General features: G+C 35.4%; 1 protein-coding gene across 4 annotated transcripts in view; it reads left to right on the top strand.

Moving 5' to 3' along the window:
- NME7 (NME/NM23 family member 7) overlaps positions 1–27,327 on the top strand; it is a 255,564-nt gene that overhangs the window by 108,496 nt on the left and 119,741 nt on the right. For all 4 annotated transcript variants that reach the window (XM_059050588.2, XM_067030356.1, XM_067030365.1 and 1 more), the window contains exon 10: positions 13,076–13,177. In XM_059050588.2, coding sequence (XP_058906571.1) covers positions 13,076–13,177 — 102 coding nt within the window. The remainder of the gene's footprint in view (positions 1–13,075; positions 13,178–27,327) is intronic.

Below are 27,327 nucleotides of genomic sequence, written 5' to 3'. Positions count from 1 at the left end.
TCAGATTTTTCATCATTAGTGTATAGGAATGCAAGAGATTTCTGTGCATTAATTTTGTATCCTGCTACTTTACCAAATTCATTGATTAGTTCTAGTAGTTTTCTGGTAGCCTCTTTAGGATTCTGTATGTATAGTATCATGTCATCTGCAAACAGTAACAGTTTTACTTCTTCTTTTCTGATTTGGATTCCTTTTGCTTATTTTTCTTCTCTGATTGCTGTGGCTAAAACTTCGAAAAATATGTGGAATAATAGAGGTGAGAGTGGGCAACCTTGTTGTTCCTGATCTTAGTGGAAATGGTTTCAGTTTTTCACCATTGAGAATGATGTTGGCTGTGGGTTTGTAATATATGTCCTTTAGTATGTTGAGGTGGGTTCCCTCTGTGCCTACTTTCTGGAGGGTTTTTATCATAAACGGGTGTTGAATTTTGTCAAAAGCTTTTTCTGCATCTATTGAGATGATCATACGGTTTTTCTCCTTCAATTTGTTAATAGTTTATCACATTGATTGACTTGCGTATATTGAAGAATCCTTGCATTCCTGGGATAAACCCCACTTGATCATGGTGTGTGATCCTTTTAATGTGCTGTTGGATTCTGTTTGCTAGTATTTTGTTGAGGATTTTTGCATGTGTGTTCGTTAGTGATATTGGCCTGTAGTTTTCTTTGTTTGTGACATCTTTGTCTGATTTTCATATCAGGGTGATGGTGGCCTCATAGAATGAGTTTGGGAGTGTTCCTTCCTGTGTTATATTTTGGAAGAGTTTGAGAGGAATAGGTGTTAGCTCTTGTCTAAATGTTAGAATTTGCCTGTGAGGCCATCTGGTCCTGGGCTTCTGTTTGTTGGAAGATTTTTAATCACAGTTTCAATTTCAGTGCTTGAGATTGGTCTGTTTATATTTTCTGTTTCTTTTTGGTTCAGTCTTGGAAGGTTGTGCTTTTCTAAGAATTTGTCCATTTCTTCCAGGTTTTCCATTTTATTGGTATATAGTTGCTTTGTAGTAATGTCTCATGATCTTTTGTATTTCTGCAATGTCAGTTGTTCTCCTTTTTCATTTCTAATTCTATTGATTTGAGTCCTCTGCCTTTTTTTCTTGATGAGTCTGGGTAATGGTTTATCGATTTTGTTTATCTTCTCAAAGAACCAGTTTTATGTTTTATTGATCTTTGCTATTGTTTCCTTCATTTCTTTTTCATTTATTTCTGATCTGATCTTTATGAGTTCTTTCCTTCTGCTAGCTTCGGGGTTTTTTTGTTCTTCTCTCTCTAATTGCTTAAGGTGTAATGTTAAGTTGTTTATTTGAGATTTTTATTTTTCCTTGAGGTAAGATTGTGCTGCTATAAACTTCCCTCTTAGAACTGCTTGTGCTGCATCCCATAGATTTTGGGTCATTGTGTTTTCATTGTCATTTGTTTCTAGGTGTTTTTTGCTTTCCTCTTTGACTTCTTCAGTGATATCTTGGTTATTTAGTAGCATATTGTTTAGCCTCCATCTGTTTGTATTTTTTACATATTTTTTCCTGTAATTGATATCTACTTTCATAGCATTGTGGTAGGAAAAGGTACTTGATACGATTTCAGTTTTCTTAAATTTACCAAGGCTTGATGTGTGACCCAAGATATGGTCTATCCTGGAGAATGTTCCATGAGCACTTGAGAAGACAGTGTATTCTGTTGTTTTTGGATGGAATGTTCTATAAATATCAATTAAGTCCATCTTGTTTAATGTGTCTTTTAAAGCTTGTGTTTCCTTATTTATTTTCATCTTAGATGATCTGTCCATGGTGCAAGTGGGGTGTTAAAGTTCCCTACTATTATTTTGTTATTGTTGATTTCCCCTTTTATGGCTGTTTGCATTTGCCCTATATATTGAGTTGCTCCTATTTTGGGTGGATAAATAGTTATAATTGTTATATCTTCTTCTTGGGTTGATTCCTTGATCATTATGTAGTGTCCTTCTTTGTCTCTTGTAATAGTCTTTATTTTAAAGTCTATTTTGTCTAATATTTGAACTGCTACTCCAGGTTTCTTTTGATTACCGTTTGCATGGAATATCTTTTTCCATCCCCTCCCTTTCAGTCTGTATGTGTCCCTAGGTCTGAAGTGGGTCTCTTCTAGACAGTCTATATATGGGTTTTGTTTTTGTATCCATTCAGCTTTCTGTGTCTTTTGGTTGGAGCATTTAATCCATTTATATTTAAGGTAATTATCGATATGTATGTTCCTATTACTGTTTTCTTAATTGTTTTGGGTTTGTTATTGTAGGTCTTTTCTTTGTCTTGTGTTTCCTGCCTATAGAAATTCCTTTAGCATTGGTTGTAAAGCTGCTTTGGTGGTGCTGAATTCTCTTAACTTTTGCTTGTCTGTAAAGGTTTTAATTTCTCTCTTGAATCTGAATGTGGTCCTTGCTGTGTAGAGTAATGTTTTGTTTTTTTTTAACATCTTTTTTGGAGTATAATTGCTTTACAATGGTGTGTTAATTTCTGCTTTATAACAAAGTGAATCAGCCGTACATGTACATGTATCCCCATATCTCCTCACTCTTGCGTCTCCCTCCCACCTGGGTAAAGTTATCTTGGTTGTAGGTTTGTCCCTTTCATCACTTTAAATATGTCCTGTCACACCCATCTGGCTTGCAGAGTTTGTGCTGAAAGATCAGCTGTTAACCTTATGGGGATTTCCTTGTATGTTGTTTGTTGCTTTTCCCTTGCTGCTTTTAATATTTTTCCTTTGTATTTAATTTTTGATAGCTTGATAAATATGTGTCTTGGCATGTTTCTCCTTGGATTTATCCTATATGGGACTCTGCACTTCCTGGACTTGATTGACTCTTTCCTTTCCCATATTAGGGAATTTTTCAATTATAATCTGTTCAAATATTTTCTCAGTGCTTTTTCTTCTTCTTCTGGGACCCCTATAATTCGACTTTGGGGGCGTTTAATGTTGTCCCAGAGGTCTCTGAGAATGTCCTCAATTCTTTTCATTCTATTTTCTTTATTCTGCTCTGTGGTAGTTATTTGCACTATTTTATCTTCCAGGTCACTTATCTGTTTTCTGCCTCAGTTATTCTGCTATTGATTCCTTCTAGAGAAGTTTTAATTTCATTTATTGTGTCGTTCATCATTGTTTGCTGTTTAGTTCTTCTAGATCCTTGTTTAACGTTTCTTGTATTTTCTCCATTCTATTTCCATGATTTTTATCATCTTAACTATAATTACTCTGAATTCTTTTTCTGGTAGATTGCCTATTTCTTCTTCATTTGTTTGGTCTGGTGCATTTTTACCTTACTCCTTCATCTGCTGTGTGATTCTCTATCTTCTCATTTTGCTTAACTTACCTTGTTTGGGGTCTCCTTTTCTCAGGCTGCAGGTTTGTAGTTCCCGTTGTTTTCGGTGTCTGCCCCCAGTGGCTAAGGTTGGTTCAGTGGGTTGTGTAGGCTTCCTGGTGGAGGGGACTGCTGCCTGTGTTCTGGTGGATGAGGCTGGATTTTGCCTTACTGATGGGAAGGACTGCATCCGGTGATGTGTTTTGGAGTGTCTGTGAGCTTATTATGATTTTAGGCAACCTATCTGCTAATGTGTGGGGTTGTGTTCCTGCCTTGCTAGTTTGGCATGGGCATCCTGGTCGTTAAGTGCAGCTGGTCATTGAGTGGAGCTGGGTCTTAATGTTGAGACAGAGATCTCTGGGAGAGCTCTCACTGATTGATATTATGTGGGGCTGGGAGGTCCTTGGGGGACCAATGTCCTGAAGTTGGTCTCCCACCTCAGAGGCTAAGGCCTGACACCCAACCAGAGCACCAAGACCCTGTCAACCACATGGCTCAGAAGAAAAGGGAGGATAAAAAAAGAAAGAAAGAAAAACTAAATAAAATAAAATAATTAAAATTTAAAAATATTATTAAAATGCAAATATTAAAATGTAATTTAAAAAAACAAAAGAAAGAAGAGAGCAACCAAACCAATAAACTAATCCACCAATGATAGCAAGTGCTAAAAACTATACTAAAACAAAAAAGAACAGGAAAAAACAGACAGAATCCTAGGTCAAATGGTAAAAGCAAACCTATACAGACAAAATCACACAAAGAAGCATACACATACACACTCCCAAAACGAAAATAAGGAAAGGGAATAAAAAAGAAAAAAATATATATAAAAGGAAGAGAGCAACAAAATCAATAAACAAATCTACCAATGATAATAAGCTCTAAATACTAAACTAAGATAAACATAAAACCAGAAACAAATTAGATGCAGAAAGCAACCCCCAAGTCTACAGTTATTCCCAAAGTCTACTGCCTCAGTTTTGGGATGATCCATTGTCTGTTTGGGTGTTCCAGTGGTGCAGGGTACATCAAGTTGATTGCAGAGATTTAATCTGTTGCTCTTGAGGCTGCTGGGAGAGATTTCCCTTTTTCTTCTTTGTTCACACAGCTCCTGGGGTTCAGCTTTGGATTTGGCTGTGCTTCTGCATGCGGGTCGCCCTCTGGCATCTGTTCTTCGCCCAGACAGGATGGGGTTAAACAAGTGTCTGATTAGGGGGTTCTGGCTCACTGAGGCCAGGGGCGGGGAGGGGTATGGAATGCAGGGTGAGCCTGTGGTGGAGGAGGCTGGCGTGACGTTGCACCAGCCCGAGTTGCACCATGTGTTTTCCCAGGAAAGTTGTCCCTGGATCACGGGATCCTGGCAGTGGTGGGTTGCACAGGCTTCTGGGAGAGGAGGTGTGGATAGTGACTTGTGCTTGCACACAGGTTTCTTGTTGACTGCAGGAGCAGCCTTAGCATATCATGCCCGTCTCTGCTGTCTGCGCTGATAGCTGTGATTCACACCCGTCTCTGGAGCTCATTTAGGCAGTGATCTGAATCCCTTCTCCTTGTGCACCCCGAAACATTTGTCTCTTGCCGCTTAAGCAGGTCCAGACTTTTTCCCTGACTCCCTCCTGGCTAGCTGTGGTGCACTAGCCCCCTTCAGGCTGTGTTCTCACAACCAACCCCAGTCCTCTCCCTGGGATCTGACCTCTGAAGCTGGAGCCTCATCTCCCACCCCCCATCCGTCCCAGCAGGTGAGCAGACAAGCCTCTCAGCCTGTTGAATGCTGGTTGGCACCGATCCTCTGTGTGGGAATCTCTCGGCTTCGCCCTCTGCATCCCTGTTGCTGCGCTCTCCTCTGTGACTCTGAAGCTTCTCCCCAGCCCACCCCCTATCTCCACCAGTGAAGGGGCTTGCTAATGTGTGGAAACTTTTCCTCCTTCACAGCTCCCTCCCAGAGGTGCAGGTCCCGTCCCTATTCTTTTGTCTCTGCTTTTTCTTTCGCCCTACCCAGGTATGAGTTTCTTGCCTTTTGGGAAGTCTGAGGTCTTCTGCCAGCATTCAGTAGTTGTTCTGTAGGAGTTGTTCCACATGGAGATTTTTTTTTGATGTATTTTTGGGGGAGGATGGTGATCTCCACATCTTACTCCTCTGCCATCTTGAAGGTCCCCCCACCGTTCTTATCTTAACATCATTTATTCAACCAGTGACAGATGTTTTCCATTTCTTAAGTCTTCCTTTTTTACATTTTCCTTCTTTTGTGTGTTTGATTGACTTTTTAAAAAATATGGTTAGAAGCAACTACCTTTATTAATGCACCTTATATTATAGTTTTATTGTATATAAGAAGAAGAGACTCGTGGAGGCATATCTTACAGTAGCCTTGATCCTGAGTTACATTCTCATACAACATCAGATAGTATTAAATTTGGTAGTAAGTAGTAGTTGAGGACACATGTTTTATGTACATATCTGTGGTAGGCCATATTTCCCTTTGGTAAAAAACTTTAAAAAAAAAAAAAGCCTCATCTTTTTCTTTCATTTATTTTTTATTGAGGTAACATTGGTTTATAACATTATATGTTTCATGTGTACACATTATATTTCTGTACTATACTGTGCTTTGAAAATACCATACATGCAATTTTTTTTATATAATATACATTTACTCTTAGAATTTTTTGATCTTGGGATTCTGGAGATAAAGATAAAAACATCACTGAGTGTATTTGTCATTTCCCCTGAGAAATCAGGAATTTGAATAACAATAGCAATATTATACTTTAATGTCAGGACAGCCCAGAATGATTGATATTGATGTACTTTCTTTGGTTTAATCTTCACAGTAAGATATTCTCTATAATTACTATTTAAATCTTGTAATATTAATAAAAGAAACTACTTAGGAGAAGGAACAGAGGGACTGTTTGGAAGGGGAAAAACTACCTTATTTCAGAGTAATTATTAGTCTTGTGAGTAATTTTTAGTAATGATTATGCTTAAAATGGCTTATTCAGCTTAAAACAAGTATTTCAAATTATTGGTTTGTAGCAGTCTCTTAATGGGAGAATGCACTATATATATGAACCAGAATATATCAATATCCAGGTATCTTTGAAGTATTACTGCATTTATATAATATAAAATTTTATTTATGCTAAGAAGTGTTGTTTCCTTGAAAATTTTCCCCAAAGGGAAAGAGTGTTTTTATCCCAGTAATATCTTATTAAGTAAATATATTCTTATGAATGGTATATAATTTCTGATTCTTTTAAAGTTCTTTTCCCATTTCATGATTCTGACTCTTTCATTCAAAGGAAGTTGTATGATGGTCTGTATTCATATAATAGAAATGCATATGATTGTGATATCTTACATTGGGTAATTTGGGATAGCAAGAATCAGATAGCAAATCCTGGGTCTCACCTGCTATTGTGATTGTTGTATTTCCTCTTGGGTCTCTTATTTTTCATGACAGTTAATATTTAGGACTCAAGTTTTAAGTTCAAGGAAGAGGTAAGTTTTTAAATGCTGATACTGGATGTCTCTTAATTTTATGAAATTTATTTCATTCTAGAAAGTAGGCCAGGTAAAAGTAATCTTAAGAGGCAACATAGTCTAAAGAAACAAAAACAGGTGATCTGATTCTTACTCTGACTTTTAGTACAGCACTTTACCCTCTTTGTCTTCAGATTCTTATAAAAGAAATAAGATATATAAGGTCATATTAGTGGTTCCATCCATTTTATTGTTTTGAACTTAAAGATGTAAGGGTGTGAAATGTAGAATATGTAGTGTGAAATAGTACAGCATCACTGACACTGTTGTACTAGATATTTTTTAATAGTTCTACTCTAGTTCTAGGTTTTCCCATGTTACTTGCTTCAAACTAAAATTTTCCTGTTTCCCAAAATTCATTGCAACAGCTTACAGCTTCCTGACCTCAGTTTCCTTTGTTGTTGTTTTTTTGGCTATGGAGTCAGATGCAAAGTTCAAATCCCAAACACACCTACCAGCTGTGTGACCATGGAAGTTATTTACCTTCTTTAAGCCTTAGTTTACCCATATATAAAATAGAAACAATGCTATTACTTTATGAAGTTATTGTGATTAAATGAAATAAATCATGTAAAGCAGTCTCACATACTGAGACTATTGCTTTAGTAAATATTAGCTGTTTTTATTATTACTACTATTATTGTTATTACTGTAGCTGAGAATCTTTATAGCAGATTCTGTGTTGATCATTTAGTTAAATTTGCTGTTTTAGCATTTGTGATCATAAAAAGGTAATAATTCCTATCTTATAGAATTATCATGATCCAGTTATTTGTCACACATGTATTGAGTATCTCCTGTAGGCCGTACAATGTGTTGGCTACCAGGGAGACAGAAATGAACAAAAAAGGCACACTACCTGCATTCATGGAGCTTATGTCCTGGTGAGGAGAGATATTAAATCAGACATCTCACTGCAACTATTTAAGGAAACTGCTTAAGGACAACAGTTAAAGAGCTATTATGGAAGGAAACAAGTGCTTTTTTGTTTGACAGTGTTTTGCTTAAGTAAAAACCTAGGTGACTTGAGAATTCTGTTAATTCTTTTAATTAATTAATTCTCTTAATCTGTTAACAGAATTCTCAAGTCAATTTTTTAAGGAACACTTTTTGCTATTGATGGAGTCCTTTTTTCAACATTTTTCTTTGCATTTTGTGCAGCCCTCTATGTTTATCATTTTACTGGTATTTGTTATTAATACTGAAAGAGAGACAGGTGAAAGAAAGGCAGACAAAATTTACACTTCTGTTTTTGGATAATGTGCTCATGCCTTCTACCCCTACTGACAACTTGGCTCTTGACATTTATGTGTAGGCAGTACTTCAATTTCATTAGACAGAAAATCCTACTCAACATAATTATCCATAAAAATCAATTTCATATGACCTTTGTGAAATAGTAAAGTGACTTCAGGGGCATACATCTAGGGATTTTAATGAGTAGGGTTCTGTGTACCATCTTAATTATGAAGTTCTCTCCCTCCTTTTTTAACTTCTGGCATTTCTAGTAGGCATGATGACTGAGTTCGGATTAATATTTAAATATTGTTCTGTAATAAATTGCCTTTATTTTACTTTGGCATTAGGTATCATAAACCTTCAAAAGTGATTAAAATGGTTTACATGGCCTTCCATGATCTGGCCTCATCTCTTAACTGCTTTCCTGTGGTCTCATTCAGACCCTGATATCATGGCTCCTTTACTGATCTTCATGTACCCCAACTGTACTTTTTCCTCCAGGCTTTATATGTATTTTCACTTCTGCCTGAACTGTTCCATTCATTGAATGTTTCAGACACTGTGAGAGGCACTTTTCTTTGACCATGTTTTTCATTAAACCACTTCACATATAGAGTTAAGAACCCTAAAACAGTAGACTTCCATTTCTTCTCCTATTCTGCATGCTGTTGTCATACATTTTACATCTATGTATGTTATAAACTCTGCAATACATTTTTAATATTTTTGCTTTAAATAATCAATTACATTTTTTTCTTTTTTAGTTGCTGTGAAATATGTTTTATATTTACCCACATGTTTACCATTGTTTTGTATAGATCCATATTTTTGTCTGGCAGTATTTTTCTTCTGTCTGAAGTACTTCTTTTAACATTTTCTATGGTATATGGCTGGTGGTGGTGAATTCTCTCAGATTTTGTTTGTCTGAAAAAGTCTTTTTTTAATTGAAAGATCAATGATTTACAATATTAGTTTCAGGTGTACAACACAGTGATTCAATATTTTTATAGATTATATTCCATTTAAAGTTATTAAAAATAATGGCTGTATTTCCCTGAGAATATATCCTTGTTTCTTGTTTTATTCATGCCAGTTTGTATCTCTTAATCCCATACCCCTATCTTGCCCCTACTCCTTTCCCTCTCCTTACTGGTAACCATTAGTTTGTCCTCTACATCTGTGATTCTGTTTCTCTTTTGTTATATACATGTGTTTGTTTTATTTTTAAGATTCTGCATATAAATGATAACATATAGAGTATTTGTCTTTCTGTGACCTACTTCACTAAGCCTCTAGGTCCATGCACATTGTTGCCAATGGCAGAATTTCATTCTTTTTTATGACTGGGTAGTATTCCATTGTATGTATATATACCACATCTTATCCATTCATCTGTTGTTAGGTACTTAGATTGCTTCCATATCTTGGCTCTTGTAAATAATGCTGCTATTGGAATGCATGTATCCTTTTGAATTAGTGTTTCCATTTTCTTCAGACATATACCCAGCAGTGGAATTGCTGGATCATATGGTAGTTCTATTCTTAGTATTTTGAGGAACTTCCATACTGTTTTCCATAGTGGCTGCACTAATTCCCACTGAGAGTGTACTTAGGTTCCCTTTTCTCCACATCCTCACCAGTGTTTGTTGTTTGTAGACTTTTTGATAATAGTTATTTTGGCAGGTGTGAGGTGATATCTCATTGTGGTTTTGATTTGCATTTCTCTGATGATTAGCAGTGTTGAGCATCTTTTCATGTGCCTGTTGGCCATCTGTAGGTCTTCTTTGGAAAAATGTCTATTCAGTTCTTTAACTGAGTTGTTTTTTTGATATCGAATTGTATGAGCTTTTTATTTATTTTTTGATATTAACCCCTTATTGGTCATAGCATTTGCAAATATTTTCTCCCATTCAGTAGGTTGTCTTTTCATTTTGTCAATGGTGCCCTTTGCTGTATAAAAGCTTTTAAGTTTAATAGGTCCCATATATTTATTTTTGCTTTTATTTCTTTTGCCATAGGAGACAGATCCAAAAAAAATATTGCTGTGATTTATGTTAAAGTGTTCTGCCTATGTTTTCTTCTAGAAATTTTTGGTTTCAGGTCTTACATTTAGGCCTTTAATCCATTTTGAGTATATTTTTGTATATGGTATGAGGAAATGTTCTAATTTCACTCTTTTACATGTAGCTATACAGTTTTCCCAGCACCACTTGTTAAAGGGACTGTCTTTTCTCCATTGTATATTCTTGCCTCCTTTGTTGTAGAGTGACCATAAGTGTGTGGGTTTATTCTGGGCTCTCTATTCTGTTCCCTTGATCTATGTGTCTGTTTTTGTGTCAGTACCATGTTATTTTGACTACCGTAGTTTTGTTGTATAGTCTGAAGTTAGAGAGTGTGATACCTCCAGCTTTGTTCTTTTTTTTCCTGAAGATTGCTTTGGCAATTCAGGGTCCTTTGTGGTTCCATATAAATTATAGGATTATTTGTTTGAATTCTGTGCAAAATTTTATGGCTCTTTTGAAAGGGATTTCATTAAATCTATGGATTGCTTTGGATAATATAGCCATTTTAATAATATTAATTTCTGCAGTCTTTCCATTTCTTTGTATTGTCTTTAATTTCCTTCATCAGTATTTTATGGTTTTCATAGTATAGGTCTTTCACTTCCAAGACAAGGATGCCCACTCTCCCAACTTTTATTTAACAGTATTAGAAGTCCTAGTCACAGTAATCAGACAAGAAAAGGAAATCAAGGCATCCAAATTGGAAGGGAAGAAATAAAACTGTCATGATTTGCAGATGATATGGTACTATATAGAGAAAATTCTAAAGTCTCCACCAAAAAAACCTATTAGAATTAATAAGTGAATTCAGTAAAGTTGCAGGATATAAGATTAATGTATAGAAATGTGTTGCTTTTCTATACACTCATAATGAACTATCAGAAAGAGAAAGCAAGAAAACAATCACCATTTAAAGTTGCATCAAAAAGAATAAAATACCTAGGAATAAACTTAACCAAGGAGATTAAAGACCTATACTCTGAAAAAGTCTTTATTTTTCATTCATTTTGGAAATTATTTTCCAAATGTTTTCTCAACCGGTTATAGAATTCTAGATAGGTTGTTGTTTTTGTTTTTATCCTTATCTTTGTTCTACTGCTATGTTTCTTTTTTTGGATGTTTCTAAGGTTTTTGTTTTTGTTTTCACTGTTTATCACTGGGTTGTTTTGTTTGTTGTTGTTTTTGTTTTATAGCCAATTTGATTATGATGTGCCCTACTTTATTTTTCTTTCCATTTATTCTTCTTTGATTTTGTTGGATATGTGGGTTTGTAGGTTTCATCAAATTTGAACTCTTTTTAGCAATTAATTCTTGAAATATATTTATGTTTATCACCCTTTCTTCTTTTGGGGCTCCAATTACACAGCTTGTCATTGTCCCATAAGTCTTTTTTTTTTTAGTTTTTACATTTTTCTTTATTTTTCTTTCTCTCCATGCTTTCTTTTTAATAGTTTCTATTGCATGCCTTCAAATTCATTAATCTTCCACAAAGTCTTATCCTGTTTATCCCATAAAGTGTATTTTTAAGTTCAGATGTAATTTTCATCTCTAGGAGTTCTACTGGGATCTTTTTAATATCTTATGTTTTCTGTGCATTATGTCCACGTTTCCTTCTATATTTTGAGCATATGGAACCTATTTATAGTGACTGTTTTAAAATTCTTGTGTAATTACATCCATCATTTCTGTCATTGCTGGGTCTGTGTCTATTTATTTCCTTCTGGTGATGGTTCATATTTTCCTACTTCTTTGCATGCCTGGTAGTTTTTACTATATGCTGATGTTGTGAAACTTACAGTGTTACATGGTATTGTTGTATTCCTTTGAAGAATGTTTGACTTTGTTCTGGCACTCAGTCAAGTTACTTGGGATCATTTGGACCTTTCTGAGACTTATAGGATAGGTATAGAGCATTCCGTATCTAAAGCAACTTTAGGCCAATTACTATGATGCAGTACCATTCTGAGGACTCTACCTGATACCCTGTGTATCACATGAGGGCTTTCCACTCTGGCTAGTAGAAGCACAAACTCTTCTCAGCCTTGTGCTATCTTTGTGAATTGTTTCATTTACTGCTTTATGGTAGTACTTTTTTCAGCCTTGGGTAGTATCCTTTATACATACACAGACTCTTAGTCAAAGACTCAAGTGAACTTCTCTGCAGATCCCAGTAGCTTACTCTCCTGTAGCTCTCCCACCTCCTGCAGTATTCTGTCCTGCAAATTCTAGCCTCATTGGTCTCCCTAAAACTCCCTAAAATCTTTGTCTCTTCTACTCAGTGAGAATGTTGGGCCCTTTTGTGTTTCCTCTACCTATCCCACTGTCTGGAACCCTTCAGGCAGTAAGATGGGGCTGTTATACAGCTTTTGTTTTCCTCCTTTAGGGGATCATAGTACTGTGCTGTCTGTCATCCAGTATCTGAAAACTGTTGTTTTATATATATATGTATGTATATATATATATATATATTTAGTTTCTAGATGTTTAATGTGAGAGAATAAATATGGTGCCTGTTCTTCCTTTATAAGTTTCTTTGTGATAAACACTTTGGAATTTATATCTTTAGAAGTGTTCGTTTGACAGTACTGTGTTCAAGGGGAGAGAGCCTTTTAAAAGGAAGATGTACTAGAAGCTAATTTCAAATAGTGAACATGTCAAGTGGTAAAGCATTAAACTAAAAGTGGTAGTGGTAGGAATGGAGAAAAGGGAACATATCTAAAATATATTTTTGCAGGAAAAATGGACAAAATGTGGGAACTGCTTGGCATAGAGGGTACAGGTAGAGAAGATGTCAAACATAACTCTAACATTTTGAGTTCAGTAGAATAGTGGTACAATTAAAAGAGGAGGAGTAAAAGATTGTTAAATTCTACTTGTTTGTTAATATTATTTTATATTCCATATTATAGGAAATGGTGACAGAAATGTATTCTGGCCCTTGTGTAGCAATGGAGATTCAACAGACGAATCCTACAGTGACATTTCGAGAATTCTGTGGACCTGCTGATCCTGTAAGTTATTGTTTAAAATATTAAGTAAGTTTGTTTTATCCATTAACTACATATCTTAACAGGTTTTTGATAGTTTTAGTTCTTTACAAGAAATAATACAAAATGAACGTAATAGATACAAATTTTTATTCAAAATCACATTTTACGTCATTTATTTCTTATACAGTATTCCCACAAAAGTGAATTTTTATTAGCCTAGTGACAATATAGAATGGGCAGAAACACTGTGGCATTTTCTTTTATTGTTTCTTGTTGCTAAATTGTGTAGGTAAGTAAATTTGTTAAGCTCTGTGATGGAAGTTGTCCAAAGTATTAATTATCCTTTGACATAAGGAGGCCATAAATAAAGCTCTCAATGTGAAGAATATTGGTATGGTGGCTTCATACCAGATATGTAAATAAATATGAACAGTGGGGCTTATGTTAAAAGTGATATTCTCTAGTATGCCTTTCAGTTTGCTTCAGGTTTTCTTCACGTGGACATTTGGTGGTGAGGGGAATGGAGATGAGGATGGGACTGAAAAGCAGAAGTAACATTTGAATACATATGCAAAAGCTCCATGCAAATGTTGTAAGCTAGGTAGGATTATAGGAAGTATTACCAATTTTAAACACTAACTATAATTTAAATTTACCCTTTATTTCACTATCACTTGTAAAGTTTATTGATGAAGAACAGCCAATTCACTTTAATTTAATTCAGACAATTTTATTGAGTTCCCTTAAATGTAAGATAAAAAATTAGCAGCATCTATTAAGAAGCCAGCTTGTATGAGAGTGCTGCTAGATTAATCCCTGTAAGAAAAAACAATACACCTGTTCTAAACGATCAAAAAGTGCATACAGGGCTTCCCTGGTGGTGCAGTGTTTAAGAATCTGCCTGCACACGGGTTCGAGCCCTGGCCCAGGAAGAGCCCACATGCTGTGAAGCAGCTAAGCCCACGTGCCCCAACTACTGAGCCTGCGCTCTAGAGCCCATGTGCCACAACTACTGAAGCCCGCGTGCCTAGGGCCTGTGCTCTGCAACAAGAGAAGCCACTGCAATGAGAAGCCCACACACCACAACGAAGAGTAGCCCCGCTCGCCACAACTAGAGAAAGCCTGCGCACAGCAACGAAGACCCAATGCAGCCAAAAGTAAATAAATAAAATAAATTTACAAAAAAAAAGCGCATACATAAAGATCTTTCCAAACACTTACAGAGCAACATACTAGTAAGGTCCAGAATATTGTTAGTTCAGGTAAAATACAAATGGTGAAGGGTTGTTTATTAAGGGAGCAATTAGTATGACCTGAAGGTAATTAAAGAATCTTTGTAAGATGAAGAGAGATGTAAACAGGGATTTTAAAGATGAATCAAGGCATGAAGAGAATAGGGAAAGCTGTAAAACTATGTACAAAGGTAACAATGAAAGAATTTGAAGATTTACTGTGGTATACAGCAAGAATATTTGCTTGGCTTCAATGGGAAATGCATACCTATTAACACAAGGAAATATGTTTTCTGAGAGGCAACAAGGTAGGGAATACTGGTAGAGATGAGTATGGGATGCATAGCTTTAAAAGCCAGGTTAAAAATTGTGGATTCTGTATAATTAGAATACTATATAGTAGAAAATTGGAATTCCTTGTATGTAGTTTAATTTTGGATATACTAAATTATTCCTTTGATGAAACTAGAGCAAACTAAATTGGAAGAGATTAAAGGCAGGGGCTATAGAAAAGGAAAGGAGCAGACCTGATGACATTAGTAGAGAAAGAGTTGGCAGGACCTACTTTATATCTTTTCAGGAAGAAAGAAGAATAGAAGTAAGTAATATGTGTGATTGTGAAAAAGTGATTATTAAAATGTGATTCTGCTTTAGAGGACATTAGGAGAAAGTGGTGGTGATATTAATTGTTTATTGAATATTAATTGTAAGATATTAAGAAGGAATACTTTTTGGCTAGATGAATAAGCAGAACTCAGTGTTTGCCATTTTTAATTTTTGATTTGTGTTTTATGACCAAGAGGGGGTTTTGTTCATTTGTTTTTTAAGATAATTAAAATTGTGGGTGACCAGATGACCAAACAGAGGTAAATTAGAGAGAAACTATGACAAAAAATGAATGAGATGAGTTTGTTCATTCTTTCATTCATTCAATAAATATTCATTGAACCTGTGCTGGTATTTGTGACTATAAAGAAAGAAGCTTCAAAGAGCTTACATTCTATGAGTGGACACAAATATATAAGTGGTTAGTTTCCATGTTTTGTGGCAACTGCATTGTTGGATGTTTGTATTGGGTACTATGGGAGCTCAGAATCATAGCATTTAGCTTAGTCTGGGGATGGATGATGGGATCAGGGGAGTCTTCTTGAAAAACATGACATCTGAGCTAAATTATGAGGAATGAGTAGATGTTAGCTAAGTGAAGAAGATGGGGAATGATAGAATTAAAGTTATGAATGCATAAAACAGTATCACTTTTGGACTGCAGCAAATTGTTATTACTGTAGCTAAAGTACAGGGCAATGAATGATAAAAATAAGGTCATTGGGGGAAGAGTTGGAAAGTGAGCAGGTGAGTAATCATAGAAGGAAGAATCTTGACAATAAAAAATTTGCTGATTCCCTTTCTTTCTAGATATTTATTCAGTGAACATTTATGGAATGGATAGTATAATATGTACAAGGCTCAACTGCTTGGTCCCATGGCTGGGCTATAACAAAGATGACTAGAACAAGGTATCTTTCCTTAAAGAACTCATAATCTCTTTCAGAGTCCTAAGTCTTGCATCATTAGCATAGTTAGAATTACTCCACTATATTTTTTTCATTCTGGTTATTTATGAGCCCCTTACTTCATTATATCAATACAAAGTTGTATCACAGGGATTTTAAATTTTGGTACTAATTTAACATATAAAATGTTAACAGTGGCTGTCTGGGTGGTAGGATTATAATAATGTTCAATTCTACTTTCCTATATTTTACAAATTTTCTTTAAAGTATTTATATTACGTTTATAATAAGAAAATACATTTTATTTTATCATAAAACCTGAAAGTAAAATGAACTTTTAAATGAGCAGTTGTGACTGATTCAGGACTGATTTCTCCTCTTTAGTCTCAGGGTCCTGAATTATGTACTGTTTCTAAGTATAGGTACAGGATTTCAAGTGGGACCATATGTGTTTTTAAAATTTAGTTTAATTTGGGGGTGTTTTTATTTTTTCTTAATTTTATTGAAATATAGTTGATTTACAATGTCTTAGTTTTAGGTGTACAGCAGAGTGATTCAGTTATACACATATATAAATACCTCTTCTTTATCTGATTCTTTTCCCTTATAGTTTATTACAAAATATTGAGTTTAGTTCCCTGTTCACAACCATATGCTTTTGATGGGTATTGATGGGTATTTTCAAGTCAGAAGAAATACCATTAGTAGTTACAGTCAAACTTTAGGGACAATAAAATGGCTCATTCAGTTTGGTCTCAGACTTTAGTTCATTTTATCCTTCTTCCTCTCTCTTTCTCCCTTTTCTCCCACCTTTCCAGTAAATAGATATTGAATGTTTACTACATGCCAGCCACTATGCTAGGTGCTACCAGGTTTATATTAATAAACAAATACAGTCCTTATCTTTGAGGAACTTAATGGTTTAGCTCTAGGAGGCAGAATTGATAATTAAATAGCAATCTCATTTTTAACTGCCGGGTGTGCCAATCTGTTCATGTGTTATATTAAAATAATTTAGAAATTTATCTCTTCACTGCTTAGTAATTCCCACATAAAAAAAGAAGTGAGAGCCTCGGTTACAGTACACGTCAATATAACTAGCACTTGGAAGAAAACCAGGTACATAATGGCCATGCAATTAATATTTGATGAATTAATGAATACACTGGCTATATTTTTACACCTACTTAACAACTGGTACTAATTTATTGTTTGAATGTATTTTATCTACAAAATGGGTCCTTTTTTTCTTAATACTTTTCTAAGATGTAGAACTACTTTTTAAGTTGATTCAAAAGAAGATTCAGCCTAACAGTGATCATTAGATCACTTTGTAACCATACAGTTGACCCTTGAACAATGAGTGGAGGGGCACCAAGCCTCTGAGCAGTCAAAATTCCATGTGTAACTTATAGTCATCCTCCTATATCTGTGGTTCCTCCATATCCATGTTCTGAATCCACAGATTCAACCAATTGCAAGTTGTGTAGTAGTGTGGTATTTACTGTTGAAAAAAATCTGCATATTAGTGGACCTGAGCAGTTCAAACCCTTGTCCAAGGGTCAACTGTATATGTTGTATATTGACATAACTTTCATCATTGATATCTGCTATTGGCAGAGATTCTACCTCTCTGTTGTCTCATAGCTGGAAGGAAACAGTCATATGTATGAATGGAATTTCTTCCAGTCTGTCCAGAAGTGGTCTCCAAAGAGGGGGAGGTGCACAAGACAATACATTGTGTGTGTGTGTGTGGGGGGGGTTATTAGACTTTCCATTTATATTTATTTACCCTATGAAACATAAGAAAAAATAAAGTTTGATATATTTAATGTGTGGACTAATTAGAGTACATTTAAATAATAAGATAGATACATATTTTGATGTATGTACATATTCTACTCATAAGGGTGCTTGAAAAATGTTGGACGCTACTATATAGAATGGTAAAATTGTCACAACAGATTTCTTTACAATTACAGAAGTATTCGCTTACCACACAATCACCTGCAGAAAATACATTCATTTAGGCAGAAAATCTGTTCTAGATTTGCCTCTGGAAGAGATTTTAACTGCACCTGCTGAAGAATTTCACTGTTGAGTAGCTGGGCAGTTTTCCTGCTGAGCCATTAGGAACATGAAAGAGTCACCAAAGAAGTGGTAAATTATCTGGAAAAATCATGCAGAATATATTTGTTCTTGGACTGGTGAGTATGACAAGCCAAAATAACCTAACATAGGTATGCTGTATTTTATGAAAAATGTGAACACATGAAAAATGTGTTCGTAAAATATTTTATGCAAAGGATCTTATTTAAGGGTATCTGAATTATTTTGTCAAGTGAATATCTACTCTCATCTGCTTTCATACTTTGAAACCTTTACCCCATTGCCAGATTGAATTGAGTCATTTTCATACACAAAAAGTAAAAATGGCTCTTCAAATTTAATGAAGTTTTTCATTCATTTGATTTTCCAGAGGGATATTTTACTCGCTATCTAGTGGCCTTTATTGATTTCAGGATCAAAGTAGAAATATCATGACATTTTGAAGGGCAGCTCTTTCTTCATGAATGTGCAGGAAGTTGTTGAAACTTGGAAGATAAATGCTTGGAAGTTGTTGCTTCTGTCATCTATTGACTTTCTGGTCACATTCCTTTATTCACTGAAGACTTGGAAACCATGATCATAGTCCTTCTCTTCATCCCATTTCTTACCATAACATCCATGTGGAAGATTAACCCAACACCTGGCCTCAGAGCTCAGCTCCTGTCAATTGGCCTCAGAGCTCAGCTCCTGTCAATTATCTTTTCAGTTTTCTTCCACAGCCATATTCAATGCTTTTTTAAAATATTGAAATACAGTTGACTTACCCATTATGTTAGTTTCAGAGTACTACTATGTAGTGATTTGACATTTGCATACATTGTGAAATTATCACCATGATAAATCTAGTAACCATCTGTCCCCATGCAAACTAATTATATTTTTGACCATATTCCTTATGCTTATATATATATATATATATATTCCTTATACATCATCATGATTCATTTATTATATAAATGGAGGTTTGTACCTCTTAATCCTCTTCACCTATTTCACCCAACCCCCACCACTTCTGACAACCGCCCGTTTGCTCTGTGTATCTATTAACCTGTTTCTATTTTGTTTTGTTTGTTCCATTTGTTTGTAAAGAGTCCACATGTGGGTGAGATCATGTGGTATTTCTCTTTCTCTGTCTGACTTATTTCACTAGTGTAATACTAGATTTATCCATGTTGTTATAAATGGCAAGATTTCTTCTTTTTATGATTGAGTAATATTCCATTATGCAGAGATCATGTGGTATTTCTCTTTCTCTGTCTGACTTATTTCACTAGTGTAATACTAGATTTATCCATGTTGTTATAAATGGCAAGATTTCTTCTTTTTATGATTGAGTAATATTCCATTATGCAGTTGTTGAGCATCTTTTCATGTATCTGTTGTCCATCTGTATGTCTTCTACAGAAAAGCATGTATTCAGATTCTCCGCCATTTTTTTTTTTTTTTTTTTTTACTTTTTATTGGAGTATAATTGATTTGCAATGTGTTAGTTTTTTTTTTTTTTTTGCGGTACATGGGCCTCTCACTGTTGTGGCCTCTCCCGTTGCGGAGCACAGGCTCTGGACGCGCAGGCTCAGCGGCCTTGGCTCACAGGCCCAGCTGCTCCGCGGCATGTGGGATCCTCCCGGACCGGGGCACGAACCCGTGTCCCCTGCATCGGCAGGCGGACTCTCAACCACTGTACCACCAGGGAAGCCCCTACAATGTGTTAGTTTTAGTTGTACAGCAAAGTGAATCTATTATACAATCCACTCTTTTTTTAGATTCTTTTCCCATATAGCCCATTACAGAGTACTGAATTAGAGTTCCCTGTACTATACAGTAGGTCCTTATTACAGCAAGTCCCCTACATACAAACATTCAAGTTGCGAACTTTCAGAGATTCCAACTGTATTCGCATGTCCAATCATGTAAGTTAGTTCGCGTATCTGGCATACGTTGTCACATGCATGCATCCTCTACAATTGGTTGTGCTTTTGTGTACTTTAGTGTACAATACTGTACAGAGTACAGTAGTACAGTATCTTTATTTCAAGCCCAGGATGTCTGGAAGCAAGTGTAAAAGCAGCGGTAATGTAGCTGGTACTGCTAAGTAGTGCCAAGCGATAGTGATGGAATTAGAGACCCAAAGAAAGGACAAAGAGAGACAGAAGTAAGAAGTAACTGAAGAACTGAAGAGATTCACGATGCAGGACATGGCAAGAGGATTTTCTTTATTTGAGGAGGCACAGGACCCGAATGTAGAATGGTATATGAAGGTTACAGCAGCCGTTCAGAATGCAATCCAGTGCTGCCATGTCATCTATGATGAGAAAAAATTAGCTACTACCCAGACATGAAAAAAACTGGATTTTTTTTTTTTTCAAGAGGGTAGATAGAATTGAATCCAGCAAGGAACCAGAACCTGAGCCATCAACGTCAGGCATGAGTGAAATTGCAGCTTGCCCGCCATCTCTTATTGCTGACAGTCCTTCAGCTCTACCATCTCCCACCTCCTCTCGCTCCTCCAGTCAGTAATGCCAGCCCCTGTATGCCAACTGTTGTACTGTACTACTGTACTTTTCAAGGTACTGTACTGTAAGATTAAAAATGTTTTGTTTATTTTTTGTGTGTGTTTGTTTTTGATGTATTATTGTGTGAAAAGTATTATAAACCTATTACAGTACAGTACTGTATAGCCAATTGTGTTAGTTGGGTACCTAGGCTAACTTTGTTGGACTCAAGAATAAATTGGACTTACAAATGCACTCTTGGAACTGAGCTTGTTCGTATGTAGAGGACTTACTGTAGTTATCTATTTTATATATAGTAGTGTGTATCTGTCAATCCTGATCTTCAAATTTATCCCTCCCCCCATTACCACCCGGTAACGATAAGTTTATTTTCTACGTCTGTAACACTGTTTTGGTTTTGTAGATAAGTTCATTTGTAGCCTTTTTTTTAGATTCCACATATAAGAGATATCATATGGTATTTGTCTTTCTCTTTCTGACTTACTTCACTCAGTATGAGAATCTCTCTCAGTATAAGTGTCCATCCATGTTGCTGCAAATGGCATTATTTTGTTCTTTTTTTATGGCTAATATTCCATTGTATATATGTACCACATCTTGTTTATCCATTCCTCTGTTGATGAATATTTAGGTTGCTTCCATGTCCTGACTATTGTGAATAGTGCTGCGGTGAACATTGGGGTGCGTGTATCTTTTCGAATATGGTTTTCTCTGGATATATGCCCAGGTGTGAGATTGCTGGATTATATGGTAGCTCTATTTTCAGTTTTCTAAGGAACCTCCATACTGTTCTCCATAATGGCTATACCAGTTTGCATTCCCACCAACAGTGTAGGAGGGTTCCCTTTTCTCCACACCCTCTCCAGCATTTATTGTTTCTAGATTTGTTGATGATGGCCATTCTGACTGGTGTGAGGTGATACCTCACTGGAGTTTTGATTTGCATTTCTCTAATAATTAGTGATGTTGAGCATCTTTTCAAGTGCTTTTTAACCATCTGTATGTCTTTAGATAAATGTCTGTTTATATCTTCCCATTTTTTGATTGGGTTGCTGGGGTTTTTTCAATATTGAGCTGCATGAGCTGCTTGTAAATTTTGGAAATGAATCCCTTGTTGTTTGCTTTGTTTTCAAATATTTTCTCCCATTCTGAGGGTTGTCTTTTCATCCTGTTTATGGTTTCCTTTGCTGTGCAAAAGCTTTAAAGTTTCCTTAGGTCCCATTTTTTAATTTTTTGTTTTATTTTCATACTCTAGGAGGTGCATTGAAAAAGATCTTGCTGTGATTTATATCAAAGAGTATTTTCCGTATGTTTTCCTCTAAAAATTTTATAGTACCCAGCCTTACATTTAGGTCTTTAATCCATTTTGAATTTATTTTTGTGTATGGTGTTAGGGTGTGTTCTAATGTCATTCTTTTACATGTAGCTGTCTAGTTTTCCCAGCACCATTTATTGAAGTGGCTGTCTTTTCTCCATTGTATGTTCTTGCCTCCTTTGTTGTAAATTAGGTGTCCATATATGCATGGGTTTATCTCTGGGCTTTCTATCCTGTTCCATCGATCTGTATTTCAGGGAGTCCCCTGCCAGCTCCATTTTTCTTTCTCAGGATTGCTTTGGCTATCCGTGGTCTTTTGTGTTTCCATACAAATTGTAGTTTTTTGTTCTAATTCTGTGAAAAATGCCATTGGTAATTTGATAGGGATTGCATTTAATTTGTAGATTGCTTTGGGTAGCATAGTCATTTTCTCAATATTAATTCTTCCAGTTCAAGAACATGGTATATCTCTTCATCTGTTTGTGTCATCTTTTGTTTCTTTCATCAGTATCTTATAGTTTTCTGAATACAGGTGTTTTGCCTCCTTAGGTAGGTTTATTCCTAGATATTTTATTCTTTTTGATGCAGTGGTAAATGGAATTGTTTCCTTAATCTCTCTTTCTGATCTTTCATTGTTAGTGTATAGGAATGCAGATTTCTGTGTATTAATTTTGCATTTTATTTTGTATTTTATTTCAGTTGTTTTTTAGTTGTTGAGTTGTGTGAGTTCTTTATATATTTTGGATATTACCCCCTTATTGGATGTATCATTTGCAAACATCACCTGCTCAGTAGGCTGCCTTTTCATTTTGTTAATGGTTTCATTTGCTGTGCAAAAGATTTTTTTTTTTTTGGCCACATGGCCTGCATGGCATGCAGGATCTTAGTTCCCCAACCAGGGATTGAATCCTGCAGTGGAAGCACAGAGTCTTAGCCATTGGACGCCAGGGAAGTCCTGCTGTGCAAAAGCTTTTTAGTTTCATGTAGTTCCACTAGTTAACCTTTTGTTGCCTTTGCTTTAGCTGTCAGATCCAAAAAATCATTGCCAGGATCTATAGCAAGGAGCTTACTGCCTGTGTCTTCTTCTAGGAGTTTTATGGATTAAGTCTTTAAATCATGTTGCATTAATTTTTGTGTATGGTATAGGATAGTGTCCAGTTTCATTGTTTTGCATGTGGCTGTCCAGTTTTCCCAATACTGTTTGTTACAGAAATACTATCTTTTTCCTGTTGTGTATTCTTGGCTCCTTTGTTGTAAATTAACTGACCATATATGCATGGGTTTATTTCTGGGTTCTGTATTCTGCTCCATTGATCTGTATGTCTGTTTTTATGCCAAAACCATACTATTTTGATTACTATAGTTTTGTACTGTAGTTTGAAATCAGGACATATGATGCCACCAGCTTTGTTGTTCTTAAGATTACTTTGACCACCTGGGGGTCTTCTGTGGTTCCATAAAATTTTAGGATTATTTGTTCTATTTCTGTGAAAAGTGCTATTGAAATTTTGATAGGAATTACATTAAATCTGTAGATTGCTTTGTGTAGTGTGGACATTTAAACAATATTCTTCAATCCATGAGCATGTTCCATTTTTTGGTCATTTTCAGATTTTTTAAAATCAATGTCTTATAGTTTTTTGAGTATGAATCTTTTACCTCCTTGGTTAGGTTTATTCCTAGGTATTGTATTACTTTTGATGTGATTGTAAATGGGATTATTTTCTTATTTTCTCTTTCTCTTTTTTTTTTTTTTTTTTTTGTGGTACGCGGGCCTCTCACCGCTGTGGCCTCTCCCGCTGCGGAGCACAGGCACAGGCTCAGCGGCCATGGCTCACGGGCCCGGCCACTCCGTGGCATGTGTGATCTTCCCGGACCAGGGCATGAACCCGTGTCCTCTGCATCGGCAGGCGGACTCTCAACCACTGCACCACCAGGGAAGCCCTATTTTCTCTTTCTGATAGTTCATTATTGGTGTATAAAAAGGCAACAGATTTCTATATATTGATTTTTTTTATCCTGCAACTTTACTAAATTCATTTTACTAGTTTTTCAGTGGTGTTCAGGATTTTCTATGTATAGTATCATGTCATCTGCAAATAGTGACAGTTTTAATTCTTCCTTTCTAATTTGGATTCCTTTTATTTCTTTTTCTTGCCTGATTGCTGTGGTTAGGATTTCCAATACTCTGTTGAGTAAAAATGGTGAGAGTGGGCATCATATCTTGTTCCCAATCATGGAGGAAATGCTTTCAGATTTTTCACCATTGAGTATGATATTGGTTGTAGGTTTGTCATATATGACATTTATTAGTTGAGGTATGTATTCTCTACACCCACTTTGTTGAGAGTTTTTATGATGTTGAATTTTGTCAGAAACTTTTTCTGCATCTATTGAGATGTTTATATGATTTTTATTCTTCAGTTTATGTATTGTATCACATTGATTTGCAGATATTAAACTTGCATTATACTTGCATCCTTGGCATAAATCTTGCTTGATTATGGTGTATGATCCTTTTAAATATATTGTTGAATTTGGTTTGCTAATATTTTGTTGAGGATTTTTGCATCTATGTTAATCAGTGATATTGTCCTGTAATTTTTTTTTAATCATGGTGTCTCTATCTGGGTTTTGTATCAGGGTGATGCTGGCCTCATAGAATGAGTTTGGAAGCATTCATTCCTATTCCTCTTCGATTTTTTGGAAGAATTTGAGAAGGATTGATGTTAATGCTTCTTTAAATATTTGGTAGACTTCACCAGGGAAACCATCTGGTCCTAGGATTTTCTTCTTTGGGAGAGTTTTAGTTGCTGATTCAACCTCCTCATTATTGGTCTGTTCAGATTTTCTATTTCTTCATAATTCATTCTTCATAGCTTTCATATTTCTAGGAATTTATCCAGTACTTCTAGGTTGTCCAGTTTGTTGTGTATGATTTTACAATAGTCTCTTATGATTCTTTATTTCTTTGGTATCAGTTGCAATGTTTCCTCTTTCATTTCTGATTTTGAGTCTTCTCACATTTTTTTTAAGTAGTCTAGCTAAAGGTTTGTCAGTTTTGTTTATCATTTCAAAAAACCAGCTGCTTTTGATTTCATTTATCTTTTTATTGTTTTTGTGGTCTCTATTTTATTTATTTCTGCTCTGACCTTTGTTATTTTCTTACTTCTGCTGACTTTGGATTTAGTCAATTTTTAGTTCCTTGAGTTTCTTGAGATGAGAAGTTAGGTTGTTCATTTTGAGGTATTTCTCATTTCTTAATGTAGGCACTTATCACTATGAGTTTCCCTCTTAGATCTATTTTTGCTGCATCCCATAAGCTTTTTTTTTTTTTTTTTTTTTTTTTGCAGTTATTCAACAAGCATTTATTGAACTTAGAAGTTATACCAGACCCTGAGCTGGAGAGCCAATACAAGAAAACTTTGCCTGGTGTCTAAAGGGAGAGATAGTCACTTACACGAGTAGGATGCAAAATGCTGAGTGTAGACACTAGGGGTTAGAGGATAATAAAGAACCATAAAGGACATGAACCTACCCATGACTGGTGGTGAACGGAGTGGGTCAGGGAAATAGATATCACCTAAGGCAAGTCCCAAACACTTTCCAGACTTCCCCCATCAATTTTAATATATGTGTTTCCATATTCATTTGTTTCAAGATATCTTTTGATTTTCCTTTTGATTTCTTCTTTGACCCATTGGTTGTTCAGGAGTGTTTAATTTCTAAGTATTTATGGATTTTCCAGTTTTCCTCCTGTTACTGATTTTTGGTTTCATACTATTGTGGTCAGAAAAGATATTTGGTATGATTTCAACTTTCTTAAATTTTCTAAGTCCTATTTTAGTACCTATTATATGATCTATCCTGGAGAAGTTACCCTGTGTGTTGAAAAGAATGTGTATTCTGCTTCTGTTGGAGGGAATGTTTTGTATATGTCTCTTAGGTTCATTTGGTCTAAAGTATAGTTCAACTCCAATGTTTTATTATTGACTTACTCTCTGAATGATTTGTCCATTGTTGAAAGTGGAGTATTGATATCCCCTACTATTATATTTTTGTCTGTTTCTCCCTTCAGATCTGTTGGCATGTGCTTAATATATTTAGGTGTTTTGATGTTTGGTGTATATATATTTGTGATTATTATATCCCCTTGATGAATTAACCCCTTTATCATTATATAATGATCTTTGTTTTTTGTTACAGTTTTTGGTGTAAAATCTATTTTTTTCTGAATAGATATTGCTAGCTCTTCTCTCTTTCACTTCTAATTGCATGAAATATTATTTTCCATCCCTTCACTCTGAGCCTTTATATGTCCTTAAAGTTAAAGTGAGTCTCTTGTAGGCAGAATATAGTTCGATCTTTCTTTTTTAATCCATCCAGCCTCTCTATGCGTTTTGTTTTGAGTATTCAGTTCATTTACATATAGAGTAATTATTCATGGATAAGGACTTACTAATGGCATCTTATTGTTTTCTGACTGTTTTGTAGTTCCTGTGTTCCTTTCTCCCTCTTTTGCTGACTTTATGTGTGTGTTGATGATTTTTCCATAGTGGTGTGCTTTGATTCCCTTCTCTTTGTTTTTTGTGAGTGGACCGTAGGCTTTTGCTTTTTGGTTACCATGAGTATTACATAAACACTTAAATATATGACAGTCAATTTTACACTAGTAACAACTTAACTTTGATTGCATACAAAAACTCTACCCTTTGACTCTCCCCTTTTTTGTTTTTGATGTCTTAAGTTAGTTATTTTTAATATTCTTGTTTATTAACCTTTCTACTACAGTTAAGTGGTTAATACACCACCATGTTACAATCTTAGAGCATTCAGAATCTGACTACATACTTGCCTTACCCCATGTGTTGTATATTTTCATATTACTACTTAGCATTCTTTCATTTCAGCCTGAAGAACTCCTTTCAGCATTGTAAGGCAGGTCTAGGGGTGATGACTCCCTCAGCTTTTGTTTGTCTGGAAAAGTTTTTAGCTCTCCTTTATTTCTGAAGGACAACTTTGCCAGATACTGTATTTATGATTGACAGGTTTGTTTTTTTTTCTTTCTTTCTTTCAGCACTTTGAGTCACCTCACTCTCTCCTGGCCTATAAGTTTTCTGCTGAGAACTTCATTAATAGCTTTATGGGGGCCCCCTTGTAAGTTACAACCTTTTTTGACTCTTGCTGCTCTTAAGTTTCTCTCTTTGTCTTTGATTTTTGAGTTTTGTTATATCTCTTGGACAGGATCTGTTTAGGTTTTGTTTGTTTGGTGATCTATGAGCTTCATGAACTTGGATATCCAAGCTTCTCTAGATTTGGGAAATTCCCAGCCATCCCTTCTTTACTTAAGCTTTCTATCATCATGTTCCTCTCTTTTTCTGAGATTCCAATAATTTGCGAGTTATTGCTTTTGATAATATAGATCATGTAGACTTTCTTCACTCTTTTCATTCTTTTTTGTCCTCCTCTGACTGGCTGATTTCCTGGT

Source organism: Kogia breviceps, chromosome 1 (genome assembly GCF_026419965.1).
Source record: "Kogia breviceps isolate mKogBre1 chromosome 1, mKogBre1 haplotype 1, whole genome shotgun sequence".
NCBI lineage: Eukaryota > Metazoa > Chordata > Mammalia > Artiodactyla > Physeteridae > Kogia > Kogia breviceps.
The sequence above is the reverse complement of the archived record's forward strand: the minus strand, read 5'-3'. Positions and strand labels throughout refer to the sequence as shown.